The 12,071-nt window shown below is 35.8% G+C and overlaps 2 protein-coding genes and 1 long non-coding RNA gene across 3 annotated transcripts; 1 reads left to right on the forward strand and 2 right to left on the reverse strand.

The window, feature by feature from the left end:
• Nucleotides 1–60: 60 nt before the first annotated feature.
• Nucleotides 61–2,917, reverse strand: LOC145639458 (peptidyl-prolyl cis-trans isomerase FKBP20-2, chloroplastic-like). The gene is made up of 7 exons (XM_081690703.1): nucleotides 2,760–2,917; nucleotides 1,977–2,082; nucleotides 1,577–1,791; nucleotides 1,378–1,487; nucleotides 943–1,051; nucleotides 796–872; nucleotides 61–432 (listed from the first exon to the last, which is right to left on the reverse strand). The coding sequence occupies exons 1-7, from the start codon at nucleotides 2,887–2,889 to the stop codon at nucleotides 313–315; spliced, it is 867 nt and encodes a 288-aa protein (XP_081546829.1). The 5' UTR covers nucleotides 2,890–2,917; the 3' UTR covers nucleotides 61–312.
• A 3,462-nt stretch (nucleotides 2,918–6,379) lies between these two features.
• Nucleotides 6,380–7,779, forward strand: LOC145638413 (uncharacterized). Its single transcript, XR_014114656.1, has 3 exons — nucleotides 6,380–6,651; nucleotides 6,945–7,057; nucleotides 7,456–7,779. It is a non-coding gene; the product is annotated as an uncharacterized LOC145638413 (long non-coding RNA).
• Nucleotides 7,780–8,040: 261 nt separating this feature from the next.
• Nucleotides 8,041–11,941, reverse strand: LOC145640638 (uncharacterized). The gene has a single exon (XM_081691880.1). The coding sequence runs from the start codon at nucleotides 11,862–11,864 to the stop codon at nucleotides 8,262–8,264; it is 3,603 nt and encodes a 1,200-aa protein (XP_081548006.1). The 5' UTR covers nucleotides 11,865–11,941; the 3' UTR covers nucleotides 8,041–8,261.
• Nucleotides 11,942–12,071: the final 130 nt, after the last annotated feature.

The raw sequence follows: 12,071 nt of genomic DNA on the forward strand, positions 1-12,071 counted from the left end.
TTATGCCAAAAATGGCTTGTGCAGCTCATCAGAAACATTAACTTTTTTTGACGCAGGAAACAATAACTAAAAATGCTCAACATTTATACTCCACAGAGAGGTTAATACATCAGTAGCATCACTATCTCACACAATTTAATCCTAATTCCTTCTGATTTCTTGAACTCGACAATCTTTTAGTTACCCTCAGAGAACCTGGAGCAAACTGAGAAATGTCAAAATGAAAAGTATACTTTTGAACCCAAGGACTGATTTGAAACACAAATCGTATCCATGTCAACTTGCAACTTCATCTTGAATTTACCTCCCTACTTAATCACAGACTACATCGGAATAGAACCCTATGGTTCTTCTCTGACAATCTTTAATGTTTAGCAACTCCACGTCAAAAACCTCAAACTGTTTGGCACTGAAGAAAGTTGAAGGTCCAACCTGCAAATTATATATGATATCATGATCTAAGTTTAAGAAGGATATATAAGGCCCCTTAACAGGCATATGAATTGACCTAACTCAAGAATTGTCCATAGTCATATATATTAAAGTTCTACATCATCACTAAGACACTAATGCATTTTGTCTTCCTCATATTAAGTAATAGTCTTGTTACACGAAAGACTTATTTTGATACTTCCATCTACTTGTAAGTTTTACTCAATCAGCACCTCTTTTCATGTCTCAAACATAGGACAAAAGATGTGAATTGTATAGCTCATATGGCAAGTTTTACACCCACAAAATATCAATATAAGTGCGAAAGATTAAAAGAGCAACTTCAAGCATTAATGAACTGACCGGTGGTCCAAGTTCTGGAGGAATGATTATTCTTCTTTTACCCCCAGGTTTCATGTCACGTATACCTTCCTCGAATCCTGTCTCAAAATCACTCTATTAGAATAGATTTCAGGATCTCATTACACCCAACATTTTCAAATTTCTCACCTGGCACCAGTGCCTTAGTGCCCATCCTAATTTTGGCAGGAGCCCCCTGTATGTATGTGCTGTCAATACGGCGACCTGACTCATTATAGCCAATGTATTGGAAAATGACCTGCATAAGTATAGTATGAGGTATTCAGTGATTAGGCTTAATCCACCAAAAGACATAGTTTTCTCTCAACTCTAACAGATACAACAGAGGAAACCAGAAGTCGAGTATCTTTTGGTGTACATCTTCCACCGAGAATTTGATTCTAGGGAAACTTCAGTTAGTATCCATGTAATTTGAAGTACCTTATGATTACCCTGACTATTCTAATTTAGTGTCAAAGGTGACTGTTCTAGTTTAGTTATAACTGCCAACGTTCTGCATATGCACAAATCAAGGACACAAGGTGTAAGGAACAATTTAACCCTCAGGACACAAGAAACAAAAACCTGCTGGCCATCTTTCGGGCAATCACCTTGACCGACTTCAAAATCTCGGTATATGAGTCCGGAATCACGCTTTATATAATTGTCAGATGCCACCACCTTAACGTCAAAACCTGAACAAATAACAATAGACAATATTGAAACAAGACATGGCTGCATCTGAATCATATATATGTTCCAAGAATGTTGGTGCAAAGCAAACCTTCTCTGATAAAACTTGGAAAGTCATCAGGAGCGTTGTTTTCTCTTTGTATCCGCTTGTTCTGCTCTAGCAAGCGTCTTTCATCATATGGATTCTTAGTCTTTGTTTTACCATAAGAATATAAAGTTGGAAAAGAACTAGATGTCACAAACATGATGAGCAGCATCCTTCTCAGTGTTTTCTCTTCCGACAGCACTTTACTGTCATTCTGTTCACTGCAAAACCATTTAGCAACCAATGAAGAAGTGGAATAGAGTTTCATACTTTCAACATATTTTCTTTCTTTTAGACTAATAGCTGGACTTAACTAACAAAGGCACCAGCAATAACATGAGCAGGATTTCGACAAGAGCACCAGCACAGGAACATATGTAATCGAAACATTCGATTTACCTCTTACCTATTTTGTTCTAAACTACAGCTTGGTCTGCTTGAATGGCAGCAAGATATTTGCTTCCTCGAGAAAAAGGAGTACTTGAGTGTAGGGCAATATGATGCCACATTATCTGCAAGTCGAATTCGCAAAGTGATGAGAAACTCAATGTGTGCTCCTCAAATGATTGAGATACACTAATCATCAATTTCTAATACTCTCTACATTATCCAAAACAACTAAAACTTCATTTTGCATCAAAGTCCATGTAATATATATATTACCTTTCTTAATTTAGTCGTCACTACTCGTCAAATTACACTATCAACGTGACAATAATCAATTCCGGGGCCGAAAAAAGTTACAATAAATCAACTATTTTCCAATCTCCCCCCCCCCCCCCCCACCCCCCCCCACCACCCCCACCCCCACCAAGTTGATCTTCTCCTATTTGGCCTCTTCAAAATTTCCAATTAAGAAAACAAAGGAAACTGGATAATGGGTATTGCAAATTGAAGCAAATTCATACTACAGAATTAAATTAAAAATTAATCAATTTGTAACAATTGGATTACAAAATTAAACATTATATTCCAACATAAAGGTACCAAAGAATGATGCATTCTATAAATAGGTGTACCCTAGCAGGCTAGCAGAAAGCTATGAAATGCACAAACAAATTTATACTATCAAATGGGAATTTTGTGCTTCACATGATAATATAACTGATAACGCATTGAAGTTGCATACCAAAAAAAAAAAAAAAAAATCAGAAATTGAACAGAAACAGGGGAAGAGAGAGAGACTTACAAGAGAACAATGGTTTGGATTGAAGGGAAGAAGGTGATGAGAAAATAATCATGTCTTTAATACCAAGAATTTCTGTTAATATTCTGGAAAAATCTGCTGACAGCAGTTTGCTCTTCCTTGTTATCTTCATTCAGATCATTTTTTCTCAGGTAAGCCCTCCAGCTATTGTGTATTTACGCTCCGCACCCTTCATTTATTTTAATTACATCTTTCAACTCTAATTAAAAGTCTCATTTCTTTCATATCATTTCTTTCAAAAAAATCTCATTTAACCTCTATCTTACTTGGTATTACTTGATAAGATGTGAGTTATTTTTGTTCACAATTAATCATTCAAATCCCGAATTCTGTTTATTATATTCACTTTTAATCAACCAAACTCCACTATCTTACTTTTTTCATTCCACTACTAAAGCAAAAGGTAAACAACTCTTATATTAGTGGACCAAGAGAGTATCTAGTTTAAGTCACCTAAAAAAGAACACATTAAAACGCAATCTACTATTATAAATTTATAAGTATTTTAGATTTATAGAGACATTTTGTTATGTTAGTTGTAGCCTCTTAACTTTATTGTCTCAGGTAGTCGGGTAGAACATGTCAAGTTGTGTCGATTCTCATATTATTTTAAGTAAACCTTGGTAGATCTTGCACATGTATGAAGCACATATTTGGCCTCTTTGATCCCTTGATTTTCCTCCCTCCCTAATCTCTGTCATTAACGTATCATTCTCACAGTCTTACTCCTTGTAAATTAGGCAACCTCGAACATTAATTAACATATATCTATTTAGCCTATTACCAATTAACAATCAAATTATTTAGCCTATTACCATTTAACAATCTAAGTATACTTAACAAAAGTCTAAACTTTCTTTTAGTAGTACATGCTTTCATGATAAATAATAGTTCGCCACTATAACATCTTTCCAATCCAAACTCTAATAGAATAAACGATTGTGCAATAGTGTGTCATAACATGAGTCGCCTCAATTGCTTCTCTAAAATTATAATAAAAACTAATAAAAATATGAAAATTATTAAATTTAGAGACACAAATCCAATAAACAATAGATTACGAGTTTAGCCCGACTCAAAAACTAGTTTTTTTTGCATGACATCAATACATAATAAAAGAACAAATACTTTGTAAATAAAGAACATTTTACTATGTGTCAAAAAAAAAAAAAACAAACATTTTAGTGTAAAAAAAAAAAAAAAAAAAAAAAAAACATTTTACTGACTAACTCTAGTTTTTTCCTAGAAAAAAAATAAATAAATAAAATTACTTGTACTTTAGGGCAAGAAAGAAGAAATTCGGGAATTGGAAAAATTGGATCAAAAATTGAGAGCGAGAGAAAAGATGGCCCAGCCAAGCAAAGAGCCATGCAAGAAACAAGCCTGTGACATTCAATCTTGTTTATCGAAGAACAATTTCAATCCTAAAAACTGTATTGATGTCATTCTTAAGCTTCAGAGATGCTGTGAAAATTGCAATTATGATTCTACCCATTGTGCTTCTCTCTCTGGTCTTCTCAAGCAACATGCTAACATTGCTAAGCCCTCTAATTAAAGGGTATGTCCTTGTAATTTTCTTGCTGATTTTGATCTATTCAAGTGTTTATTTTGTTGAATTATATGAGGGTTATGGTTGATTTTGTGGGTTTGGTTGAGTTTCTTTGATGATTTTGTTAATACCCATTTGATGAAAGTTATTGAATTTCTGGGGTTTTGTTGATTTGATGAGTTGATATATTATGTGATTGTCTTATTTATGATTTTTGCTGTCTAATTGAATACAATCTCAGCTTCTTGTGCGATTGACTTTTGGTGGGTGTAATTAGAGAAAGATTTATGATTGTATCCGGGAAATTCCCTGTTTCTCATAACGAAATTTGTTTCTCATTGGGGCATTTTCGCGAATAAATCAACAACTCTGTCTAAGATGAACTGTGTTATCGGTGCTTGTAAAGTCGTAGAGATTTGGCTGATGCTTTGATATTGATCTTAGAGATACCGATATCTTAAGGAGATGGACAGTGTTGTAAGGTGTTTGAAACATTGAATTATATATAATTCAATTGGGAAAAAGAAGCATAGAGGAGTGTTGCAAGCTGGAGAATTACTATAAGGTAATGAGACCAATATGTTTTTAAGGATCCTCCTGCTATGCTACTGCGACGAAAGAGATTAAGGACATCATGGATAAGGGCGATGTGGGTAGATCAGTTACAACTATGATGGAGAATTTTATGTTCATTAATTGTCAAGAGAAGCTCTGGTTAGGTCTTTGATTCAAGAGAGAGGAGCCTCACCTTATGGTCTCCTTTTTTTATGCATCCCTTAAGCTCCTTAAGGGGGAAATACCGAAATACTGTGAGGTTCTTTTTCATCTTTCCATCATGAAAGTGTGGAATCTCAAATCAGAAAGGCATGAATAAGTTAACATCTTAGAAAACGAGGTTCATCTTAGCAAGAAGTGAAGAACCTCCAAAAAGTGATGCTCATCTAGTCTCCAATTAATATGCTTGCCTAGGGTCTGAATTCTGAAATCAGTATCATTATTCATTAATTGATAGAAAATTAAGTGCCAAATTGATACTATGTCATGTGTCTGGGAGGTTATAGCGTTAAGGTGGCTAGCTGTAGTTATATTGATAATCTTACCTTATCTCAGCTTTTATTAAGGTTTTCCTCAGCTACCAAGCGTTGCAGAAAGCTCTTACGATCTCACTACCTTACTAGGCCCCATGTATCTAGGTTATACTACGCCTCAGCCAAATATTTTGAGGGAGTTTCAATCTAATACGAAGTATAAGGAATGTGTTAGTGTATTCTCTTTCAGTTGAGCATCTGTGCAACCAATAGCTGTAGAGTTTTCTACTTGTTCCATTGCCCCCAAAGTATCAGAGAAAAAAGGTAAATCTCTTGGTATGTGTCATGGATAATCTAAGCCTATTAGTAATTTATTTCAATCAAATCTAAGGCCTATTACATACTTATAACTTAATTTCAATCAAAGCTGAAGCCTTTTGGCAGTTGTCAATAATAAAAACTCTCAGTGCTTGATCTTCAGTGTCAGCTAGTTAGCAAATTAGCTGTTATGCCTCGAACATGTTCTTTGAATTGGGGATAGCACTATTATGGGTGACTTGTTATAAGTTTGTTGCGACTTGCAAGAGTGGTGTTACTGTCATTATTGTTTGTCAAGAGAGGGAGGGTTAAGGTGGGTCATTTGATGCGTATGTATGTGGTATTTTACTAAGTATCTTTCTAATACCAAATTTCTTCTATATCCTACTGTGAATCTGTGATCGAGTATGTTGATGCATGTGTTTGCTATGCTTTCTCATGTTGACTATGCATAATTTGTGGAATCTCTTTGAACTGCAGTATATCATGCAGACGAGCAGAATGCAGGTTAGCAAAAGATTTGATCGCTCCAGCTACAAGACACTTGAAGTCATAGTGTAGTTCACAATACCGAATATCATCTAATAGATACTCTGTATATCAATATGAAGCCAGTAAAGTTTGCAGCCTTGACGAACATCGTAGAGCTTTTTCACTGATGCTGCTTGGAAGGCTTCTGCAGTTAGTGTTGTATTTAGACAATTTCTTGTCAACTGCAAGAAAGATCAGTTTTAGGAAAGATTTGTTTTAAAAAATAAATTGGTTTTTTGCTTGTTTATTTGCTAGTTGAGTTTGAATTGAGGCAATTATTTCTTTGCAAACCCTTTTATATCAGTGTTCATGGATGATTGTATTCCAGAATTTTACTTGTTTTTTTTAATTGTTTAAAAAAGGTTGGGAAATTCAAAATCCCAAAGTCAAAGCCAGTTTTGATAGAGAGACCAACAACAGAGAAGGATATTGCTCGAGACGCGTACATGTAACATTCTTCTTTTCATTTCTTTGTTTTATTTCTTGATCGATTTGTGTACGTTCATTCATTTTTATCGTACTCCCTCCATCCCCAAAACTTCGATCTTTTGGCCTAATTTTAGTCTTAAAATGGTCGACCCATTTGCATTAAAATACCACCAGGCCACCAATTTACAATAATATTTATGCAAAATTAGCTTCTCCATATAAAAGTTTGTTTTTCCACGTATTTTTAATATTTTTTCTCTGTCCACTTTTTTTACAAATCCTGTGTAAATTTATTTCTGTTTTTTATCACAGGGAGGAGTATTTGCGCAACAACCCTAATAGGCTGGTATTGCTGGATCTCATTAAAGCTATCACCAGAGGAAATTAGGGCGGTAAACAATCAGTTTTTTCGACTAGTGAAGACGGTATGTTATTTTACATGTTGTAAAACCCACCCTACCCGTAAAACAGATATATACTTCATCCGATTTATTAATAGTTGCAATAGTTTGACTTTTATACTACTTATGTGTTTCACTTTGACTAGCTTTGACGAGTTATACATAAATTAAAATATAGTCGTTAGATTCGACTCAATTTGTATAATTTTAATATCTAAATTTATAATTTTTTCATATGGGTAATCAAAGATATTAACGATTCAAAATATGCATCGAAAAGCGTGAAAAGAGAAGTGTTGCACCTAAAATAATATTTTTAGTATATATATGTTGCTTCTTTTATTTTCATCAAGTTGATCGATCAGATTTGTTATTCCTTCCTACTACTTGCTAATCAATTAATTCTTATTATTGTGTTTCAGCTTGGATCAAAGATTGTTGAAGAGTATTTTGACAAGTACATTGCTGAGCACGGAATGGACTTGCTAATGTCTCACTTTCTCATGTGACAATCTCTTTTTAAATCAAATACCACTATATATGTGCTACTAATATGGCTTATGGTTTTTTGTTTTCTTTTTGTTTACTGGTTGTGCAACAGAATTTAATTTGCATTCTGTTTGTGTTGTGTTGCTTCGCCTTAAATATTGTAACCATCCTTAAAATATAAGCATGATAGCCAATTCTTTGGCAGCCTAACAATCATCAAACCAAAAAAAATGGTAACTCTAACATCTTCCAACAACTAAACAAATTTCATTATCAAGAAGTATGTATGTTTATATGTCATCCGAATTAGACCGATCATTAGTGATAATATGAGTAGTAGTCAAAGCAGGAATGCAGGATGATGGTGATTATTTGGCACTAACATATTGACGATAACACATTTTTCTATGTGACACAAATTTATTTTTAGGTGTTAACAAATTACAGAAAAGAAACAAGTGCAAAATTTTAAAAGACAATAATAAAAATAACTTTTACCCAATTAATTTTCAATCTGTGTTTGTTTGCTTTTTCTCTTCTACATTTAGCTTTAGCTGCTATATTATTTTATCAGTGAATTAAGACCAAAACATACTGTATATTACATCAAAGGAATTACTAAATAGCTGCCATATAATGTAACAATAATACATGATTTTAACATGTAATCTGATCAGTATAGTGCAAGAAGAGTGCAAAACATAGAAATGAAAAGGGATTTATGCAGACTAATCAATCTTTAAGTTTGATACAAAGATTTTTTATGTTGTCTGCTTGAGACACCCCTTGGAGCAACTTTTTGTTGTCTAATTTGCTGCTTAAACTTGGCAATGAACTCGTCGGCCTTCCTATCAATTTCGCTGTCATTTTCCTCGTCCTTAACGCGATCATTAAGAACAGCAGCCTTACCATATGAGTTCTGTTTTGAGTTCAGTCCCACAACTATAGAGGTTCCACCATTTCCTTGAAGCTTTTCCCCCTTTAGACCATTAGAATTCGATTTCTTTTCACTGATTCCAATTTGTATGACCATCATTTCCGACTTCTTTCCCTTTCTGTCTGCTGCACTCTTCACTGACAGTCCTTCATTATTCTCTTCGAGTCTCAGTTCAATGAGATCAGTCTTTTGTAGATCTTGAGTAATTGCTTTTGGCCTAACTGTTCTTACAGATTTTCCTTTCAAAGATGCCTTATTCGTAGCTGGTTTAACATTTAAGCAATCCCAACCACACTTGCCTCCTCTTGCAAACTGATGTTCTTCTTTAGTTTTCCTGCTTGATTCCTTTGCCTCACCCTTGAAGCTCTTCCTTAAATCTCTATCAAAGAAGGAGCCACAACTAAACCTTCGTGAATGGGAGGCCCTCGATAGTGTTTTACTTCTCTCAGGTGTAGGAGGTGATCTTTGATCATCACCATCCTCGCTAAGGACTGATCGATTTACAAGGGCTCTAGAGCTTGGTTCAACAGATGATGCTACTTGATCAATTCTTTGTGTTTGAACTTGTAGTGGTGGCGAAGGTATGGAAGGCTTGTAAGGATTGTTCTCTCCAAGAACATTTTCTATCTCTGAATTGCTCCTTGGTGCACTCCATGGGATATTTTCTTCCACTTCATTCTGCTGTAATTCTTGCTCATCTTGACAAGACATTCGCCTGCTTGATCCTGCTGAAGACAATGCTTCTGATTCTGAAGAAACCGCGAGTGAGGGGGAGAGACTCTTTTGCAAATAGTCTTGCATATCATTTATTTCTGATGATGGTATCTCAAAACAATCACTGTCCCACCTCTCTGGAATGTTTTTCTGCTTATTCTTTGGAGAAACATCTACCCTTGTTGGAGAAGAAATTGGATCACCAAAGAGAGGGGTACGAGAATCTTGTTCCTTATCAATACTTCCTGTGCTATCCTTAACTGATATCTCCTCTTCCTTCTTAACAGAAGCGTCATGGTTAAATATGGCACTTGTTGATGCTTTGACCGATGAGGCAAACTCATTACCTCGGGATGGTACTGAAGGCAGCACTTCAGTTGTCTTCATGATAAAGTTGGGTTTTTCACTACCCAAATTTACAGTCTCTGGCTTTGTGAATGTACTACCTGAAAGTGGATTAGTCCCTTCCTGAACACTTCCCACAGCCACTTTGTTATTTTCTGTTCTCTTCTCGTCCCAATTCTTGAGTGAAGAGTCTGAAGACTTGTGATTGAATTTTGCTTTCACTGAAGGAGGAAAGCCATCTGCAGAATTGGGCATTGAAGGCGAAAATGCTGATGAAGGCATGAGAATGCTGTCACTTTCCCCACCCAAAGCCACATTGCTGTTTCCTGTCCTTATTTCATCCTTTTTCTTGAAAGAAGACCCATGATTAAATTTTGCATTTTTAGATGATGCAGAATCAGCAGCAGCAGCAGGCACTGAAGGCAAAAATGCAGCTGATGGCTCGAAAATGTTGGTGTTTTCCCCACCCAAAACCACATTGTTGTTTTCTGACCTTATCTCATCCCTTATCTTGAAAGAAGGCCCTTGATTAAAGTTTGCACTCTTTGATGATGCAAATTCAGCAGCAGAAGCAGGCATTGAAGGCGATAATGCTGCTGAAGGCTTGACAATGTTGGTGTTTTCCCCACCCAAAACCACACTGTTATTTTCTGATATGGTATCATCCTTTTTCTTGAAAGAAGACCCATGATTAAAGCTTGCATTCTTTGATGATGCAAAATTAGCAGCAGAAGCCAGCATTGAAGGTGAAAATGCAGCTGAAGGCTCGAAAATGTCTGTGTTTTCCCTACCCAAAACCACATTGATGTTTTCTGACCTTGTCTCATCCTTTTTCTTGAAAGAAGGCCCATGATTAAGAAAATCAGCAGCAGAAGCAGTCATTGAAGTCGAATATGCAACAGAAGGCTCGAAAATGTTGGTGTTTTCCCCACCCAAAACCACACTGCTGCTTTCATGTCTTATCTCATCCATTCTCTTTAGGGGAGGCCCATGATTGAAATCTGCTATCTTCGATGTTTTAATCGGTGAAGCAAAAGCATCATCATAAGCAGGAATTGATGGAAATGCAGCTGAAGGCATGAAATTATTGGTGCTTTCCCCACCACCAAAAGTTCCATTTTGCAAGATTGGTGATCTACTCCAACTTTCAGGCTCTTGATTGTATCTTCCATACATTGAAGCCAAATCACCACAAGGAACTGATGTTGGGGAACGAACTCCTGGCGTAGGCATGAAAAACCCAGCATTTTCAACACCCATATTTCCGTGCTCAAAGTTTGGATTAGTCCATTGCTCATTTACATGATTGTGTGTTCTGTAGCCTGATGCAAAATCACTAGCAGAAAATGCCACTGAAGGAGGGACAGCAGCAGCTGAGGGCATGAAAAAATTGGTAGAATTTTCTGAATTTGGTGATACACCCACCAAATTAAAATCATTAACTTGATTATAATTTGAAAAGGGCATGTAAAACTGATTTCCCCTCCATGTATTCTCACCTCCCACATTAGGGGACTCTGGCAACCAAGAACAGAATCCAGTAAATTTCTGACAAGATAATGCTTCTGGTGCTGCTGACCTAAAAGACTCAGCTTTTAACTGCTTGGCTTCAAGACTACCACTCTCTTGGTTGGAAAAATTCGCCCTCATGGACCGCGATTTAACCATAACAGTAGGTCTTGTATCAGACGGTCTGAAGATTCCCACATTTCCCTCTAAACCCTCATCTTTCTCACTTCTTGATATACTACAACTAGAGCTATTACCACTCAGAACAGAATCACTTTCACTAGCACACTCTTCTTCTTCACTGTCACTATCCACTACTCTTGACCTTAAACTCCTAACTGGCAAACCCAATGGCCTGTCATCAAAAAACTTTAAATTCTGTCTCCTTGAATCTGCTAAGGGTTCTGCTTTATAGTGTGAAAGATTAAAACTTTGAGTTGGGATTACATTTTTATCAAAAACCCCAGATGGGTTACCTTCTTCATAGTCAAAAATTGAAGAATGGTTAAGTATATTAGGAGCAAATGGTTGAGAAATCTGGGTTTTAGGAGGAATTTGTGCCGGTTTTCGACGACAAAATAAGCCATAAGACAATGCAATACCAATAATAAGAAGATGAATGAGCTCCCAAGATTTAGCAAATATAGTGTGGCTAATAAACTCAGGAGGATCAGAAGGAAACAGAGGAACTAAAGAAAGTAACAGAGCAATGAACAGAAATTTCAGGAAGAAATGTGAGCAAGATTTACCTTTATTACTGGGATTTAACTGAAATTCAGCATTGTAATGTTGATGAAAAAAATGGGGTTTTGTAAAGGTAACTGCATCTTCTTCCATTTGATGTAATTACAACTAATTACAAGCTAAAATCTCCTCTGTTTTTTTTTTTTTTTTTCCTTTTTATTTTTGGGAAGAGGATTAGGGTAAGATAGTGTTGAAATGAGTGAGGAGAGAGAAATAAGAAGAAGGGTGAGTTGAAAAAATGGTAGAAAATGAAGAAAGAGAAGAATGATTGAGTAGAAAGGGCCGGATAAACAGGAAAAA

Source organism: Chenopodium album, chromosome 7 (assembly GCF_948465745.1).
Source record: "Chenopodium album chromosome 7, dcCheAlbu1.1, whole genome shotgun sequence".
Lineage (NCBI taxonomy): Eukaryota > Viridiplantae > Streptophyta > Magnoliopsida > Caryophyllales > Amaranthaceae > Chenopodium > Chenopodium album.

Coding starts and splice junctions, on each gene's coding strand:
- LOC145639458 (XM_081690703.1), bottom strand. CDS start 2,889: ATGAAGATAACAAGGAAGAGCAAACTGCTGTCAGCAGATTTTTCCAGA. Junction 2,083..2,759: donor ATCCAAACCATTGTTCTCTT/GTAAGTCTCTCT, acceptor TTCGACTTGCAG/ATAATGTGGCATCATATTGC. Junction 433..795: donor CTCCAGAACTTGGACCACCG/GTCAGTTCATTA, acceptor TATAATTTGCAG/GTTGGACCTTCAACTTTCTT.
- LOC145640638 (XM_081691880.1), bottom strand. CDS start 11,864: ATGGAAGAAGATGCAGTTACCTTTACAAAACCCCATTTTTTTCATCAA.